General features: G+C 40.4%; 1 protein-coding gene across 5 annotated transcripts in view; it reads left to right on the top strand.

Annotated features, from left to right (window-relative positions):
• cfap74 (cilia and flagella associated protein 74) overlaps window positions 1-19725 on the top strand; it is a 54510-nt gene that overhangs the window by 15281 nt on the left and 19504 nt on the right. For all 5 annotated transcript variants that reach the window (XM_037773976.1, XM_037773977.1, XM_037773980.1 and 2 more), the window contains exons 15-22: window positions 3148-3214; window positions 3514-3603; window positions 4042-4230; window positions 4371-4494; window positions 7083-7198; window positions 9060-9182; window positions 9311-9432; window positions 14663-14791. In XM_037773976.1, the coding sequence (XP_037629904.1) occupies window positions 3148-3214; window positions 3514-3603; window positions 4042-4230; window positions 4371-4494; window positions 7083-7198; window positions 9060-9182; window positions 9311-9432; window positions 14663-14791 (960 nt within the window). The remainder of the gene's footprint in view (window positions 1-3147; window positions 3215-3513; window positions 3604-4041; window positions 4231-4370; window positions 4495-7082; window positions 7199-9059; window positions 9183-9310; window positions 9433-14662; window positions 14792-19725) is intronic.

Genomic DNA, 19725 nt, shown 5'->3' with positions numbered 1-19725 from the left:
TTCACACACATGGTCAGAGTTTTGCAGCTTGACTGTAGATCGGTGTGAGGGTGTTTTAGCTCTGTTGAACTGAATAATGAACTGAGAGTGCTTATTGATTTTCTGTAGGAGAAGCCAATGGGCCAGAATGTAAAATAGAGCACACGGCATAGTCAGTAATACTGTACAGCTTCATCACTTCAGTCTACTGCAATAGGTATACTGTACAGTATGGCCTCCTTTGCAGCACTTTAAATAGGGCTCTAGCAGGCTTTTTTTCTAACACTGCCTCACTCAGCATTTAATCCCAAGTGAACTGTTCTATTTTTTTTCTTCATGTGTCTTTTTCGCACCACCTGTCTTGAAGCTAGGAAACAAGAGTGGTACCAATAAGGACAGCAATTAGCAAAAAGAAATTCTAATGAAAGTGCAATGTGACATTCATAATTAACACCAGATTTACCCAACCAGTTGGAAGGCTTTTATACACTTCCAGCAGGTCACAGTGGTGAGCCGGATGGCAGCTTCAGCCAACATCCTGACAGCTGGACCAACAACTTCAAACCACACAAAATGGTCCCCTGCCCACTGGTGTTGATGACAGTATGCACATATTTCTAATTATGTCTCCACTTTCAAGTGTGAACAAATATTATGATTTATTAAAGCTATCCAACAATGAAACATAAAGCACCTTTTGAGTTCATCAAATGGAATTTGAAGAGGTCCACGGCTATTCAAATCATGTTTTAAAGGCTAATTTTTTTTTCGTTGTGGCTATAGAGTGGTGCAGGGATGATGTATTTCTGTAGGCCAACCCGGGAGTTAGCATCGCACTGATTCCCTCAACAACAAAAACAATGTGATTTTTCCATTGGACTTTGGATTATTGCAGAAAATAAGCTCTGCGACAAACATTTATGATACTACAATGACCCACCTTTATGATTTTTTTAAGCGTAAATGCAATCACCAGAATTAAAAATCTAACATTACAAGTGTCCAACAAAAACTTCTGAACAAGCTTCTCCTATTGGCAAAAAGATGCATTCTACTCCAATGGATTAAGCCCAGGCCTCCTACTGTTAACCAGTGGTATGGAGCAATCTTTAGAGTTCTGCCAATGGAGCGCTTGAGCTCAATGTTGAAGGGGAATGAGAGGGTTTTTGATGAGTTGTGGGCACCTTTTCTAAACAACCTCCCAAACTGCAGGGGGCATTGCACTGTGGACTGGCATCCTTCTAGTGCCCCCATGAATGTCTAATGTTCTCTTCTGGGCATTTTACTGTGTAATGTAGCCACTCCCTGAAGCTTCTGCATAATATATTTTCATGTAATGTATAGATCTACATACCATGCTGGTTTTTTTCCCCTTTTTTTGGTTTATTTTTCCAACCGTTAGGGTCTGTGACTTGTTTGTATTTATCCTTGCTGTCATGTGCTTTCTGTTTTTGATCTTGAAAATTCAATAAAATGTTGTGGAGGAAAACAGAAATTGAACATTTAGGCTACAAACAAACTACACCACAGTCGCACGACTTCAATGTCACCACCACTAAGCTAAACTAAGCTGCTTGTTAGCAACCGTCTTTTTAAAGACACTTAAAAGCTTCAAAATTCACCAGTGGGGTATTTACTTATTTTATGTCATAAAGCTCTTCAGGCCTCCCTCCAAAGCCACTCCCCAAAATTATCATTATGAACCTAAACAACAAACACGGCTATTGTTAGTACTCACAGCTGTCAAGCTATTAGCTTGTGGAAGACTGGATTGGATGGGTTTATTACAGACCTGTGACAGCCACAGATAACATATTTTGTTCTCTTTTTTTTGTCAGATTTATTGAATGCTGTCGGGATTTAAAGAGAATTTCAACGAATATAGCAAAATACATTACCCATCCTAGCTTTAACAGAAGCAAAAACGAAGAATTCATTCTCTTTCACTGACTTTAAAAAGTTGACATGAGAAAGAAAAACTAGAAGGGCACTCAGAGAGCACAGACCTCTGCCAAGGCTAATCCGCTCCAAAATGTAATGGGTTCTTCCTTGGCCCATGCTACATCCTTCCACCAAGCTTCATGAAAATCGGGTCAGTAGTTTTTCTGTAATCCTGCTGACAAACAAACAAACAAACCAAAAACAAAAGCCTCTGGCAGACGTTACTAGAATGAACCATTTCCATTTTTGACACTCAGCTTTCGTCTTGTACCATCTGCAGGCCAAAATGTCAACTTGGCACAAAACATATCTCTTGATCTAGACAGGCAAACTATCTACTACTGCATGATTGCACTCAGATTTAAATTCGTCCAACTTTGTAACAAGATGATACCATTACCAAGACCTAATAACAAGGATGTTTGGTGTCCACTATATTCTGTAACTGTAGCTGCTTCCTAATTATGCTCATAGTTGCATGTTTCCAACTTTTTATTTATCTATTGAACTTTTGAGAATCCTCCTTGCCTCTCTGGCTGCCTGCCTGCTGTACTCATATCGATCGCCTCTCTTCTTGTATCTTTTTCGAAGGGCGGCGAGTTGTGAAGCTCCTCGGGGCAGCATTAGTGTTGGTGTAAACATGTGCTGTGAGATACACATGTTGCTTTGAAATAGCTCACTGTCCTCATGTTTCTTTTCTCGTCTGGAAATAAACTTTTGGTTTCTGCTCTGGTCAACAGTGTCAGATAATAATGGAATAAATCCCAACAATTCTGTTCCACGCTTCAGTGTTTTCATTTGGAACAACAGCTTTTCCTTTTCTTTGTTTTCTATGCCGTGTAAAACTGAGCATCAGGTTGACGTTTGACCTCGGCTTTGTCTTCTGCTGATCTGCTCCAGTCTCAGGAGATTCATCATGCTTCAGCATTTCATCTGAAGCTGCTGATCTTTTGTTGAATGCAGCATATTTCCTGCTGCACAGACGTGTATGTTCTGTGTTTCCTTTGAGTCTTGTTCTAAGTCATTGCTGTACATGTGTGTGAGGCCATGCAAAGACAAGTCTTTCAAATATTTTAACCTTAGCAACTTGTCTTAAGTGTGTAATATCCAATTTAAAAAACATGGGAACAGCATTCTTTATTCCATATGCAGTAATGCATTGTATTTTAAACTGTATGAAAAATGCAGATTATAGTTATTCCTAACTCACTTTGATTTGTGTTTCAGCTTTGAGCCTCCCGGTTCTTTATCTCCTGGGATGTCCTGTGACATGCAGGCTGTTTTTCAGCCTATGGTTCGTAACATCACTCCTCCTTTTCTACAGTGCATACATCATTTTTTCAAATTGGAATGAAGCATGGTACAGAGTTGTGTCAGTACATGAAGGCAGATCTGTGCAACTGCATGAACATAAATGGCCATAATACTGTATATTATTCCACACTACTCTACTTCATTCATTCTCTCTATCTGCCCGCTGTCATTCCACTCTTCAATCAAATTTCTTCGGTTTGATCTAATGTCAAAGTTTTATTCTGAATTCAATGTCCCTGTTATGAAGCAACACATTGTCCCATTGTCTGATCCCTTCAGATCAACGAGGACCTGGAAGGAGAGGTCCAGTTCGCATCAGCAGCGGGTCCCTTCTCTGTGCCCGTCAGATGCACCATAAAGAAATGTGATGTGAGTCGTGTGCTGCAGCCAACCTAAATAAAAGTAGTGTTCCAGATGACTACCAATGTCGTTTTCATTCCTTGCGTTTTTTTCATGTTGACATTTTTTTCTTGCTACACATGTGTGCATGCTATTGTTTGGGAGCGTATGAGTATATACAACATGGATGTTGTTGGCCCATATAGTTGTAGCTTTAGGTTGCTGTAGTAGTAATTATATAGGAATAATAAGAACAATACTTGTTAAATAAATATATTATCACTGCACCACAGATGAACAACTGACTAGCTATTTATCCTGATACAACAGTCTAATTATACTCTGTTTCTTATTTAATCAATTCATGTAATAATGTGTGTAAAACTCTGTAATGAAGCTGGCAGCTCTTCACTGCTGATTCTAATTACTACTTATTACTGTACGTGAATGTATCTCTTGTCTTTCTAGCTGGAGGTTGACAGCCAGTTCATTGACTTCGGTTCGCACGTGGTGGGCCAAACTATTTCATGGACCATCACCTTGACCAATAAGGGTGCACTTGCCACCCTCTTCAGCCTGGACACCTCTACATGTCTCAGTCCAGAAACTAGCCATGACCAGATGGCATCGCAAGTCTCTGCCAACACCTGCCAGGAGGTCAGACTGTCGATCTGGAAAATTAGACAATTTAAATAATTTACAGCACGCATGATGAATGTGTTGTCAATTCACATTACCAGGTCTAAAGACAGTCATGTGAATAAACTATCGTGTGTGTGTTGTCGTTTGGCTGACAGGAGACGAGCGGACAAAACACAACATGTGACGAGCAAAGCAGCTCCGTATCCATGGGCACCGGAGAGCTCCAACCAAAGCAAGAGAGTCAGGAGCTCTCTGAGACGTTGCAGCAAGAGCATCCAGGTAAAGCTCTTACACATATGCACACACACACAAAATGATTATTTAATGAAAATTAGAGTTCTTCTACATGGACTTGAAACTGAAACATGAACCTGTACTTGCATCTATAAATCCCAACCCATCTTAAACTAACTGGTACTGCCATGTTTGGCCCTGTCTTTCCCTTTTCCCACTGGGCATTGTATACCTGCTTGCTACACATAATTAGCATGGATGAAGACAATCGGCAGGGTCACTCTAACTACTGTAACTGTAACTGTAAGAGTACCCATCTCAAAACAACGTTGCCCCTTGCAAAATATCTTTATATAGAACTAATTTGCTTTGGCACTTACGGTTTAGAGGAATAATTGTCTTTCGCATTACGTTCTCTGGCAGAGTTTTGTTCGTATGTAGGAAGTAAGACATTCTCATACTGCAAAATATTTCAAAAATATTTTTAATTAATAATAGTTTTAGTCATGCTGGCGACATATCTCTATGGATGCCAGTGACCGTCTGTCCGTCCTTCCACCATTTTGGTCCAGACTAAAATATCTCAACAGATATTAGACGGATTGCCATGACATTTTGTAGACATTCATAGTTCCCAGGTGATGGATGATGCTAATGACATTGGTGATCCCCTGACTTTTCCTGTAGCGCCCCCATGAGTAGGACTGCAACTAACTATTATTTCCAATGTCGATTAATCTGTTGATTATTTTTCCGATATAAAATGTGAAAAATGTCGATCAGTGTTTCACAAAGCTCAAGATGCCGTCCTCAAATGTCTTATTTTGCCCACAACACAAAGATATTCAGTTTACTGTCATAGGGGAGTAAAGAAACCAGAAAATATTCACATTTAAGAAGCTGCAATCAGAGAATTTAGACTTTTTTTTTTTTTTTTAATGACTCTAGGATGTATGATGTATGTATGAAATTCTGCTCAGGAATATGACCATGTGTGTGACCGTGTTAGCATACTGATGTTAGCATAAGTACAGCCTCACAGAGCAGCTAGTTTTGTTTTAAAATATTTGTCAGAGTATTGGAAAAATCAATGTGGACTAAAAGTGTGCAGTAGGATGAAGTGACCTTTACAATATTTTACCAACACCTACCATCTTTCCCTAATCTTAGCAAAGTGTTTAGAGTTGACATAAACAGAGCCATAGTCATGCTTTAGTTACAAGAAGCAGTGTTGTAGAAAAAAATACAATGACTGAATATTTTTCAGATACAGTCAGTATAAAATTTGCGCTGTCATGTTGATGAAAATATAATCTGAACATCATTTTGTAACCTACTAAACATATTAGTCAGTGCAGTTGTGTATGAACATAATTTGTAGAGGACAGTTTCCTAAAACAGCCTCTGAAATACAGGACGTGACAAAATCTCCTCATTGTGGACGATTTCTCTCATCTTTCTATTCCTGTTAGGACATTTGGTCCTGGTAAGAACAAATACAAAGAGCGCACATACAGAAAGCGGAGGGTTCACCTTGCTCTCACAGCTGATGACAAGGAGGCATCTTCTCTTTAATGTTCTCTCAGATCAGAAGTCTTCATCGCTGCTCTCAGCACTTTCCTCCACTGATGCTTTGATAAGCTGTTCAGTCTTTTGTCTCTGCTCTGCTGGTTTGGAAAAGACTGTGTCTATTTTTTTTTCTATTCGACATTGTTGGGAAAGGCTGTCTGAACTTGGCCAAATGTTTAGGCTGCTGACAGGAGTTGATATTTTGTTCATGTATTCGCTTTTTTATGTCACCGATATCTCTTGAACTAATGGTCAAATTGCTGATTGGCATACAATTTGATGTGCCCATTCATGCTCTTATGACGAATAAGTGGTACTTTATATTCTAGGCAAAACTGTCAGGATACTGATGAGCTCCTGTATCTGCTTATCCCTCACTCATATTACACAGTGTTTGAAGTGCATGCTCACACTGCCAGTAGGAAGGAAGCTACTGATTTTGGTGACCCTCATGAGCTTTCCTTTAGTGACACCATGAGGCCTAATTTTGGCTAGTAAAGTTATTCTTTCATCTACCGAGTTAGCAGTGTTTTTATGCCTCCGCACTGGCGACAGCGTCGGTCGTATTCTCGTGATATCCCAGGACTCAAGGATGAACTGATCAGAAATAGGTGGTCAAAGGTCAAGGTCACTGTGTCCTTACAAAACACGTTTATGGCTATAACTCAAGAATTCATATGCTAATTATGACAATTTCACTAGGGCTATCACTATTTAATTTCTCCACAAAGAGTCACACAAAAGCACCACTTTAAATCTTGTGTTTACCAGAGATGTGCTCATAAGTTTCTTGGAAATGAGTCATTCAGCATGAAAAAAGCATAAAAAAACAGCTAATCAACTAAAGAAATCTTATGTCAACAAATGTCTAACAGGATAAAATGATGGATGTAGTCTGCAACTTGTCTGGTTAATGAAGGCATACAACCATGAGGTGGTAATTCTGGTCTTTAGTTGTATTTGGTGGGTTGGCAGCTCCTCAAGGCAGATTGACCACTCAACCAACACAGTAAAAAATTATCTAATTTCAGGTTTTGTTTTGTGTCTGTGTGTCTGTGTGGCAGAATCAGAGGCTTCAGCTACAGGTCCAGAAGCTGTCCCTGAGACTTGTGTGTCCACCGATGTGGAAGCCCAGATGGACCTGAGCCAATCAGACTCTGGAGACATAAGCCTAGGAAATGTAAGTATTTGGATCTATTGCAGATACTCAGTTATTATCTTACTTTAACACCATTCTTTTGGTAATTCCCTGATTATTTATCTACCAAAATTATTATTGTCCAATACTTTGCTTTCTGCCCAAATTCCTGCAAAACTAATGACGTTCCCATATATACAGCCATTTTGACCTGATGCTGGCACTCGACAAAATGTCACAGAATCATTTACCAGTCATCCTCTTGGGACCATGAATAGTTGTTGAGATATCTTTGTCATTATGAAGGTGTTGCAAGATCAATGACTGTGTGGCCGACATCACCACCCTGCTGCTAGCTGTTGTATGAGAATGGTCATATTTGAAGATATTGGCACAATGAATTGCTTTTGATAGATATAATCCAAAACTATCAGTATGGACCTGTGTCCACTGGACTAGCAGAGCGACACCTGCTGTTTCTGAAGAGACAGACCATAACATTAGAAAACTCTCTGCCTCTCCATCTTGTTTTTAGCACTGATGCTGTGTGTGCCTCGTGGCCCACGTGAAGTTCTGGAGTTGTTCAGGGTTCATTACGTCTCTCGGGTGGGGGGCTAATGGTGCAAAGCCTCTCCCTCTGGGCTTGTTATGGCTCTGTGTGTGTGTGTGTGTGTTGCATGTCCCTGTGTGCCTGCGGCGCGGTTAGTGTCATTTTGACTGATACTTTCACATTGTGTGGTTGAAGGCTTGTGTCTTAAATGGCAGATTATCCATCAAGTTATCGCGGTCTCACAATATCGAGTCGGTTGCTGCACGAATGGCTCACTCCACTCTTTTATTGCTCTTGATGCTCTGTAGCTGAGCAGACGATCCACACAGCTTTTCACTCTAGTTTGATTGCATGCCATTTGAAGTTGCACATCTGAGAGATTTCAGCTTCCCCTACATGGATGGAAATGGTTTTGTGTCATGAAGTGAAACGGTTAAACTAAAGTGTGTCTTGTGTGCACAAAATCCGAATTGAAACAGACAAAGCTCACGGAGCTTAGTGGAAATATAGAGGTTATAGTCTGACTTTGTACTTAGTGGGAACGTCTGAAGTTCATTTAAAGCCCCTTTCACACTGGACAAAAAACCCACTAACATCTGGCTTTTGTCTTCAGTGGGAAAGGTTACAATCGACATTCATTCCTGTGATAAATGATTCTGCAGTAGTCATGGATATTTATCAGCTCCAGCTCTGATTGGCAGTGTTGGAAACATGACACCCAGGTTGAACACGCACATTTTTGCCCCTTTTCCAGCGCATTGAAGGGAATATATAATAAATATAATCAACAGAGATTTGGACACTTCTAATAGTTTATTAACGTACAAAGCATACGTTTAATATGCTCTCTTTAAAGCCACCAGACTCAAGTCATTTTACCTCTCCGATCATAAAACACACTTAATTCAAACTCGACAGAAAAAAAATCATCGTCTTTGTTAGTCTTTCCACTTTTCCAAAAATCACCAACTCTGGTTTGAGGGTGTGAAAGAGAGACTGTATAAGTAACAGATATAAAAAAAAAAAAAAGTAACCACCGTAACATTTTCACTGTTTACTAACCCTGCTTCCGGGGCCAACCAGTGCAACCTTGACATTGAATGTGACACAACAGTAAAAAAAACAAAACAGAAAGGCCGGTGCAACGGCACAGCATACTCGCAATGGGAAACAAGTCTATTTTAGCGAGTTTTCCAGTGTTTAAAAAATCTGTATATATGCGGTAATTTGGGTGGGAAAATGGTAGAAGTTAACTGGTCATTTGACATTTGTTTTTGTAAAATTCTTTCAGAATTTGTCTTAAAGACTATAAGGTAAAATAGTTTAAAAACCAAATGTTTGCTTGTCCCTCAGGTCAGAGACGGGGAGATTGGACCTTTTGAAAGCATCAAACTGGAGGTTGTATTCACTCCAACCATTCCAGGAGAGGCCAAACTGGACTTCCACATCAAATTCTCCGACTTAACCAGCAAACCAGTAAGACACAACATGTTTATCATCTTGTAAAAAGTACAAGACAAGATTTACAGAGCCATAGATATGTATTCATATTCATGATATTTTAAGCAAACCATTTGTGATGAAGGGCATGTTGGTCCAAACAGATACCTGTCCAGGTGAGGGGTGTAGCAGTCAGCGTCCCTGTGTGGGTGGTTCAGCCCAGCATTGACCTGAAGATCTGCATGTTTGACCGCCTCTATCAAGACAGCATCATGGTCCAAAACAGGTAGGTCCCACAGCATTATCATATATGTAAACACTCTTCTTGATACAGAAATGTTCTTGCGCACCTGTACTCTGGCACTTAAAAATGTATTTATGCTTCCTGCTCGGCTCGCAGCGAATCTTGAATGTAATACGCGAGGGAGGGACCTAAAGGGTCTTAGTGAATCCATACAACAATACACTGTCACTGATTTAAATATGTATAAACAGTACTTACAAACCTAAAATGTTGCACAACTACTTCTCCTATTTGTTCATGAAGTAAAACAAGAAATCCCTACAGTACAGTAACATGCTTGTCAAATATAACATGAATTGTTTAATCTTAAAAGCTTGAAGTAAATTAGGGTGCAAAAAACAGCAGTAGCTCATTTTCTGTGTCATACTAAACACCAACAACAAATGCAACTCAATGGAGAAATACACCAGAGACATTTGCCCCTATAATGGAATAAAACTAGTTTCTATCCCTTGTTGACGTCCAATTGGTTTACACTTTAGAGTGAGCCATTTACACACGTCTTGTCTAACTACCTTGTTTGAACAGGCAACGCGTCAAATTAAGGGACGCGAGACGTCATTTAATACCATGTTAGTGTCACTTTAAGTAATCGTCTCTAACAGTGAGAGACAACATTGGATCAAGGACTAACATTGTGTCCCAAGATAATATATGACGCCTCATTTCAATTCCATTAGTTTTCAAGGTGATGTGCATGTTAAAACACAAAACGTCGGTGATGTTAAAGGACAATTCACTTTGAACATGACACCTCAGGGTACCCCTTTATTTCACGGGTCCTTTAGTTTCCTAATAATTTTCTAAAAATGTAGCAAAATGTCTTTGTTACTTTTTAGGATGCTTCTTGATACTGATTATAAAGAAACTGGATTTGGTGCACTATTAGTTTCACACCTTCATCAGGCTTTCAACTCACAAAATGAAACAACACCATCTTTATACTCAACCCACACAAGCAATCAAAAGTCTCTATTTATTGATAAAGTTATTATAATGAACTCCATATTAAGATTTTAATATTAGAAAGTCTGTATAAAACCCCTCAGCCCGATGAGACGACTGCAGAATTGAGTGCTGCATGTCATATTTCCATTTTATTTTGTCGTCATGCTCGGAAACATCGTCGGAATAGAGTTTGGAAAGTGGCATGGACTGCTGATGTAGCATGCTGGCTTATCTGCTGAATGCAATACTAAAACTCTCTCACATACTCAGTCTCTGCCAAAACAGGCATTTTCACGGAAAACCGGCTCATGGAAATCCCTTAAAATTGACAGAGCCAGCTTACTTTTCAGCCGGCCAAACATAAAACTCCCCTAACTACGCTCAGAGCCAAGTAGTGAGATACTTGACAAATGTGCGGACATAATAAAATGTAGACGCATTAGCTGATAAATGTTCCTAAACAACGGAGGATGCAAGCAGTAAGCTCACATCCCCACAATCCTCTTTGGTCTGTACAATAGCACGGGGCAACAGTAAATCCTTCATGATTATGGATGTGATACATTATGATGCACACACGGGGTTAAAGATTCACCGGGAGGGCAGTGACATTTGCAGGCGTGCGGTCCACCACCTAGCCAGTCATTGTGTCACATCATGTGGGGGGAGGGAGTGCATGTGTGGGGGCGGGGGATTTGTGACAACTGCCATCTGGTGCGCTGGCACACCACCACATGTGACAAGATGACGATGACAGCATCAGTGTGAATGGCAGCTTTTAAAGTAAATGTTAATGCTTTGCACCAGCACCAGCACACCATGCGACATGTCACTCTGCCTCCAAGACGGTAATTTGAACACAAAATAGCTTGGCAGGCTTTTTAGGGGAAACAATAAGAGAGCCGCTGCTTTCATCACACAATTTGTCACTTTTTCCTTTGAGTAGATGAGTAGATATCCCACAAGCCCTCCTCAGTTTGTGACAGATTTTTTTTAAGAAGACAAAGCATAATTGAATGTCTCTCTTGTCTGCGAGCCAGTGATTTGAACATTACTCCTACTAATTGAAAGATTTTTAGGAGACTTTAAAATGCGCAGTGTTTGACTTTTGCTTGTGAGCCAATGATTGGAATATTCTGCAAACAGTTGGCAGAGTTTTTTGTTTTTGGGAACAGTTTTTTATTTCAAACACTCAGCCTGGACTTCCAAACCCTCCTCCACTGGCACCTGCTGGGGAGTTGAGCATTCCTGCCCAAACTCAGACCAACAAGCTTTTTTTTCCCTTCACAAAGCCGTCTGTCCTCGGTTTCTCTCTGTTTACTGTATTTCTTATATGCCTACTGTGTCCTGTGTTGTTTGGCAAAAACAATGTGAGTGTGTTATTGATGCTAGAGTTGTTTCTTCTTTTTATTTTGGGGATAAATCGTTCATAGTTGCTAATGAAAAAGCTTGTCCTTCCAGCTGGTTATTTTGAAATATACAGTATGGAATAAAGCAGACAGTGCTGCATTATTGGGACTGTTGCCTAGAAGGCCTGGTATCCCATGAGGCTTTGGAGTACATGTGGAGTAAGCAAGCACAGCCACCTGGCTCGTTCAAGAAAGGGCAGTGGAACTGCTGTAGGCACTCAGTGATCCAGCTCTGGATTTAGACTCAACATGAGCAATTTCTCTGCAACATGACCTGACACAATCGCCACTAAACCTCAGTGATTATTATGAGTCATTATCAGTGTTTTTCTGACAAAAGCTTTTTAGGAGAGGCAGTGAAATAGAGAGAAAGGGGTATGACGTGCAGCAAAGGTTCCAATGTCTGTCGCAGTAAACTGCCTCAAACTGGAAGGGAATCATGTCAAGCTCAAGTTCCAGTGATAGTTGTTTAATTTGAAATAAACAATTAAAATATATTGGTCTGGGAGCTAGTTATACCGAGACCCATCTATCCACCCCGACCTCCTTCCTATATGGACTTTGTCTTAGTCTTTCTTTTTCACTTTTCACGTTACGTTTCACTTTTCACGTTACGTTTCACTTTTCACGTTATGTTTCACTTTCACTTTTTAAACGTAGTTATTTTAAGCCAAAAGACGATCTTTTTCCCTAAACTTAACTAAGTGGGTTTGTTGCCTAAGCCGAAAGATGTTGTTTTGTTTGTGTTCAAAACGTAACGTTTTATGTGTTAGAATGTGTAGCTATAAAATTTCGCTTTCACTTTTTACAACGTAGTAGGTGTAGCAGGCCCCTACTGACCCACATCTATGTTGCTTGTAACGACCGATGACACACATTTAATGAGCTGCTAACAGTCGAATTGGGTGGTTGAAACAGAAAATGTCCTTCCCCAAACCGTTGCCACAATTTTGGAAGCCCGCTGTTAAAATTTCCCTGAATAGGAACCAAGGGGCCTTACCCTAACCATTAAAAAAAACAACCCCAGCCCAAAAGTAAACTATAGTATGAGGACAGGGTGTCCACATACAGTACTTTTGGCCTATAGTGTATCATTAAATGTCAACAATATAAGGTTAGAAGGACAACATATGAGAACCATTTCGTCTATAACTTTAAGAAACTGTTTCCCTGAAATCAGCGTCTGCTTCACCATGTAAATCTACAACCAAATGAAACAAAAATATTAGTATAATGCGATGGTTACATAATCATCATTATCACAGTGTTTTTTTACCCGAGGAAGCAAATGATGTGAATTGCTGCGAAGTGACCTTTAAATCATTAAACTGGTCACAGGCAGCCAGTGAAAAAGACAGGATCAGCTAAATGCCCCTGTTAATTAAAATGCCTAATTGCCCTAAATGATTATGTACCCATGAATACCCCCCCGAGAGTGATTTGAAGGTTATCATTTGGCCGGAATAAAGATAGCGACTTAATATCCCCCAAGTGTCCCTGAGAGTCCTTGCCTCGGGGAAGCAACCATCTGGTTGACCTCGCTGTTCAAAGTGGGTCATTTCATTTGAGAGGGGAAATCGAAAAACGAGGGGTCCCCCAGTCTATTTGGCCACGGCTCGCTCATCGCTCACCTTTGTGTCTTTGAGGATGAAAGCAGACACAACAAAATGTTATCAGTGTATACGCATATCACCTCCAGCAAACAGAGAGGTTGTTTTTTTTTCTCAGCGTGTTTGTTCTGTCATCGTTTTATGAAGGTGTAGGAGTGTGGGCTGTGGTTGGATGTTTGGAGAATTCCCAAGGTGAAGAGCCATTTATATCACAAGCTTCAGCTATAACTGAGGCCTGTAGCCACAGGCACAACCATCTGTTGGAGCTCCTGGAAATTGGGTCACCTAAATGATTTGGACATCACTCCATACAATGTAATTTCTGTGTCACTCAAACAAAAGTATTTTCTCTGTCCTTGCTGCCTTTACCAACCTCTACCTCTCGCTGCTGTTGTGTTGTGGTTGTGTCTGATAAACTGCTAATGTCAACATCATTACCTGTGCATTATTGCCATAGACATATAGATGAACGACCCGTCTCTACTTCCTCCTACTGTACAAAAGTGAAGCCAAAATATCTTGGATACAGGAGCTGCAATCTTGAAATTTAGACGCCAGAGTCTGTGCAGTAGAGATCGGGGACTGGAGCCGCGTTATAGAGGTCCCCCCCACACACCCGCCCGAGCCAATCACAAGACGAACACGGCCGCAGCTTGTTAGCGTGAGCCATCTAGCTGCTACGTTAGCACCACTGTAGCTGTTTGGCTAGAGAAGCACAACAACTAATCATAATTAAACTACATTTATGATCAAATTAACACATGTTCTATTACACAGACTTGTGACAGTTATGGAAAGTTAAAGATACATTTCCTCTCTCGTACAATTCCCGAGCTTCCAGCTCCGTGACTACTTCAATCAGAGCAACTGTCAATCACAGCTGTCAACCACGACGTCTCACCCGCTTTTTTTAGCATCAAATAACTAATTAAAATCAAACTTATCAGAAAAATGAACACTTGACCATACATCAGTGTGATAATAACTACGTAAAATGACATAAACCATCTTTTGTAAAAATGTATTTGACGTATACTTTGACTTTTTAGTTTGGCCCATGTCCCATCCGCTAACATGGAGGAGGTGGGCTTTATATATTATCTTTATATACAGTTTTTTATTATTGCCTGAGCATTTCTGCTGGTGCATCATTTTTCAATAACAGATACAGATCTCCCATCTCTGAGAGGAATGCACTTGATGTGTTAGCATTAAGCTAATGAAATCATGTCTTTTGCCTGACAGAGCCAGCTCATCCTTTAAGCTGTCCTTTGAGGTTTGCCCGGAAATGAGGAAACACATGGAGGTCCTTCCAAAGACCGGCTTCATCCAGGCTCAATCAAGCTTTCATGCCCAACTCAAGTTCCTGCCGAGGTAAGGAAGGAAGGACAAACAGAGGATGCAATGATAATGGAATCACTGGAGCATTCATAATCTTATTTTAGACTGTAAGCTTGTTAAGATTCTATCAACCTTCTCTGAAAGTGCAAACTGTTTTCACTCCAAGGAGACTTGTCATATGTATTGAGCCAGGCTTGCAGTTTAGTGACTTCTCAGCCTCTGCTTCTTCAGCAGAGGAGAAACAGTGCTATAGATTGTATACACTGCACACAGGAAAAGTCAGGTTGGTGTGATTCAACAAGCCATTCAGATTTGGCTCCTCTTTCTATGTCATATGTACCGCCCACAGCTTGAGAACTACCTTTGCAAAGGTGCACCTTTTTTTTCTCTCAAGCCAATCAGAGCAGACTGGACTTTTCAGGAGGAAGTCTTAAAGAGACAGGTGTTAAACAGAGAGTTTCAGACAGAGGGTGAATACAGGTATATTCAGACAACAGCCTTGTTTCCTAAAAGTTACGTTCCCATACAACTAAATTGCATTCTCAATTACGTTCACAAAACCGTTTCTAAGTCCGGACGGACGCAGCAAGTGACGTAGTACAACAAGCGATGCGCAGAGCAGGTGACGTAGTATATTGAGCGACCATTAATGAAAGTTACGCGGAATAATAACATTCTTGATAGTTATGTGGTATAGTAATGAGTATAACAAGCGAGAAAATACATTATTGGCGGGAGGAAGGGGTGGTGGATGGGTCAAACAAGCACTGACCTTTCCTCTTTTCCGGAGGCTGTTCGTTTCTTCTGTGAAACATAGTCAATTTAAGCCAAACCATGATGTTTTTTAACTAAACCTAACCCAGTAGTTTTGTTACCTAAACCTAACAAAGTAGTGTTGTTGCTTTTTTGTTGTTGTTGTTTTTTTTCAACTTACAACGTTAACCACCTGTTTAAAACTGCGACCATAATCTGGGAGAAAATATGTTTCCCTCAAAACATAATTGAGAATGCAGTTTAGTTGTATTGGAATGTAATTTTGTAGGAGACAGGGTTGCAGACAGACGATATGAGAAAAATAATGCTGTTTTTTAACATTAAATATAAGTATGAATCTGAAAATGAGCATGACATGTTTCCTTTAAAGGATAATTTTGGTCCAACAAGCTATCTAGTTGTTTCCAGTATCGGCTGGATATATCTGTTACTACAAAGCTGATATGATAGCTTCACTTTTTGATAGAAACAAGCTGTGGAGTCTAACGGAGGTGCAAATGGCAACAATCTATAGCCAGTCAACAGCCAGCGGGTACAAAAGAGTTGCTTCCACATACCTGCACTCTACGCGAGATGGTAATGGTTCCTAATGACTTTGAAGGACGTGGTAATTCTTTCTACAACAATACGGGCTCTATATTTAGATGGAGAGGCCGGAGTTGAACTGCAGTTTGCATGCCAGGAGAGCGGACAGGGGACCCCCAGGGCAGATATGAGAGGCGTGCAGTATGTAAAATCTCAGCGTGGGCGCTAGTATTCTGCTGTCCACCCTCCTTTTTTTTCCCTTCACAGTTCAGCAACATTGTGTATTGATAGCTGAGAGGATATTGATGTAATAAAATAACATTTTCTTCACACATGACAAAAACTACGGGCATGCAGTGGTCATCGTTCAGCAGGGGGCAAGAGGGGAAAGTGGGGAAATGTCAGTAATCTGCTTTAGTGAATCAGCAGAGATTTTAATGCGAGGATTAGAGTACAGCATTACTCGTGCTGCTGCTGAGATGGTGCAGCGTTCACAAGCACCAACACAGCTATTGCTACCACCCCCTCCCTATACTCTCTCTGTATCACACTTCTTCTCTCTCTCTCTCTCTCTCTCTCTCTTGCTCCTGTGCTGTCTTCTCCCACTCTCTCGCACATGCTTCTCTTTTTCTTGGCCTCTCACCTCTGTGCTTAACTATACTTCTCTCTTTCTCTTTTGCTTCTCTCAATCTCTGCAGTCCTCTATCTCTGTGCTCCTCCACTTCCCCTCTAACTCTACATCTATTCTGCCTCTCTCTGTTACTCTCAAACTCCTCTCATCCCTCTGTGCGTCCACCATCCACCACTGCTTATACGCTGGTCCTGATTCTGCTTACATAACCCGAGACACCAGACCCAGTTTTCCCCGTGCTCTCATTGTTCTTAAAGGATCATTCCCGTTTATTACAGCCCGGATCTTATTTTGAAGATTACTCCTATCGATTATGATCACGTTGAACTCGCCAAGTCGATTGCTGGGATCTGGGAACAGATTGAAAATAAGTCCGGCAGCAGCTTGATAAACTTTAAAACATCATCAGAGATTATATTTCAGAATGCTTTGCTCAGTAACGTGAATGTAATGATAATACTGAGAGGCACATACTGGGGCTAGGTGAGCACAGTGCTACCATAACCAATAGAAATGGTGGCCAAAGCTACAAAAATAAGACAGGAATTATGCTTTATGTTGGCCTAAGTGTCTTCCACCTGCACTGGAAATTCATACAAATCACACTGGGAATGGAAAATGTTACCTGCATGTCTCATCTCAGTCATGGTTGGATCTTGCCTTCTAATCTGCCTGATTTTTGGTAGGTTTGCTTTTGTTTTATGCCGTGGCGGTGTGTCATTTAAAATGGCACTGCCAAGTCTTCCTAGCCAGCATCTGTGATTGGATTTCCAAATCCTCATTAGCAGCACTTCCTTCACTCACTGTCTCATCCACACACTCACACTCATACACTGTTAAATCTGGATTCAAAATGACTCACATAGCTTTCATTCTTTACACAGGTGTTTGCTTCTTGCCTTCCCTCCTCGGGCTGCCCACATCCTTCGCCGTCTTTCCTTTGCTTCATCCCTCTCTGCCTGTCTTCCTCCACGTTTATTTGTCACCATGCAACCCACATGTTTCTCTCACATATACCCAGAGCATTGTTCCATACAATACATAATCCCCTCTCTACATCAAGGCCAATGGTTCACGTTTTTTTAATCCTGTTCAGATAAGAGGAATTATTTACATTCAGACAGACACTGACAGCTTAATAATTAAAGTGAATTGCCATTGCTTTAATTTAGCCCGACATTGTGTTTATGTTTGCCAATTAATGTTGGAGAATGGGGAGCTGCTTGGAGCACTTTACGTTTTTCATGATACATGAAGAAACAGGACGATTTAAAGGGCGGGTCCATCTGCTTTCTTTTTTGTTTTTTTTTCAAATGGAAACGCCCACTCAGCAAAAAGCAGTGATGTAGGTTACCAAAGTAAGCTAATCAATAAGGTTATGAATAATGTGAACACTAGCACTAGCTGAGTCAAAGTTAGATGTGCTAAGTTTGGAAATAACTGAAAGGGTTAGTTTGGATTTTTTTAAGTGGGGTTGTTAGTATACTCCCGCAAGGTAAAATTACTATTTTTATGAATGCAGTCTGGTGGCTTTGAAGAGAGAGATATAATGGTTTACGGAGCAGCAGAAAAACGTATTTAGCCACCTTAAAAAAATCTGTATCAGTTTAAGGTTACACTATACTGTATTTAGAATATTTTCACAGCTTTACCTCTCCATCAGACAGCCCTTTCTGACGGGGAACTGTAGCCGTTATATTGCTGTCGTCAAAGCCACCAAGCTCCATTCACAAAAACAGTAATTTTACCTCGTAGAACATGGGAGTTGCAGGTCCACCACTGCATCGATCTGTTAGTTTGTTTGTGTTATTGTGTGACTTTCGGATCCCAACTAACGTGGCGTCCACAGCAGTACGTTGCTTAGTGAAAGTTTGGATTTGAATCATAAGGAACACCAATGGAAAGCTACAGGATGTTATAAAAACCTAAAATAAATAAATAATGAGTTATTATTTCTGTATGTCAACTTAAAACAACCTCTACAGTTGTGTCGGTCTCATCTACGCTTCTCGCCCTTTTTGTGACTGTTTTTCTTTCCCTTTTTTCATGGCTGTAGCTGCACCAGCTATGTAGAAACATGACGTCCCCATTCTTAATCTACAGAGCTCTGATTGGTCAATTGTTTCGTCAACCGGGGAAAGCAGCCATCAAAACAGACTCATTGAAATCGCTGAACAAATAAAAGGTGTTTCACATCCCCACATTTATGTTTTAGATTCAAATGTGTCATCATGCCATGTGACCTGTCTTTCTTTGGCCGGATATTTTGGCTTTAGAACTGATTAACTCGTCCCAAAGAGTAGAGAAAGACATGCTTTACTCTCGAAGAACAATAATTCAGCTTCCTGGGTCAAGTGAAACAGTCGGCTTGTAGAGAATTTTAATCCAGAAGAAAATTTAAACCTGATGACAAGATCATTAGAATAGGGTGGCTTGAATGAACGGTAATCCCTGGAGAGCGAAGCAATGTGTCCCACCCCGGCAGTTCCGGCTGATAAAAGGGAGATTACAAGGATGATTTACTGCAGATTACACCAGACAGCTCTACCAGTGCTTTCACTGATAGCTCACCGCTCATACCAGCAACAGAAACTTTAACGATTCTATGAGTTGAAAGTAAACAAACAAACAAACAAACAGAATAGCCTGTTTGCTTAACATGACTTTTAAGATTTATTTCACAGTCATTTACTGTATTTTTTGTTTTAGCCCATCCATTTCCCCATAGTGGAAAATCCCTAAGCTTCTTAATCTGTTTTGTAATCCTTTTCATCATCACTTTTTTTTTAATGGTGAAGTGAAATCCAAGCTGGAGTCCATATTGAAGAGGAATATATATATTTTAAATATATTATATTTGCTCACATCACATCTTTTTCAAATCTCTTTTTTTTACTTTCCAAGTTTTTTTAGGGAGATAAAGTAGATTAAGTTTTTCACAGCTATTTCAGTAGTTCTAGAAACAACTTTACACTCGACACTGTGCTTCCCTGGGTCCTGAGAAATACACCCCCACCTGTGAGTATTAATGTTATGG

Source organism: Sebastes umbrosus, chromosome 6 (assembly GCF_015220745.1).
Source record: "Sebastes umbrosus isolate fSebUmb1 chromosome 6, fSebUmb1.pri, whole genome shotgun sequence".
Classification (NCBI taxonomy): Eukaryota; Metazoa; Chordata; class Actinopteri; order Perciformes; family Sebastidae; genus Sebastes; species Sebastes umbrosus.
This window is presented reverse-complemented; position numbering and strand designations above follow the sequence as displayed.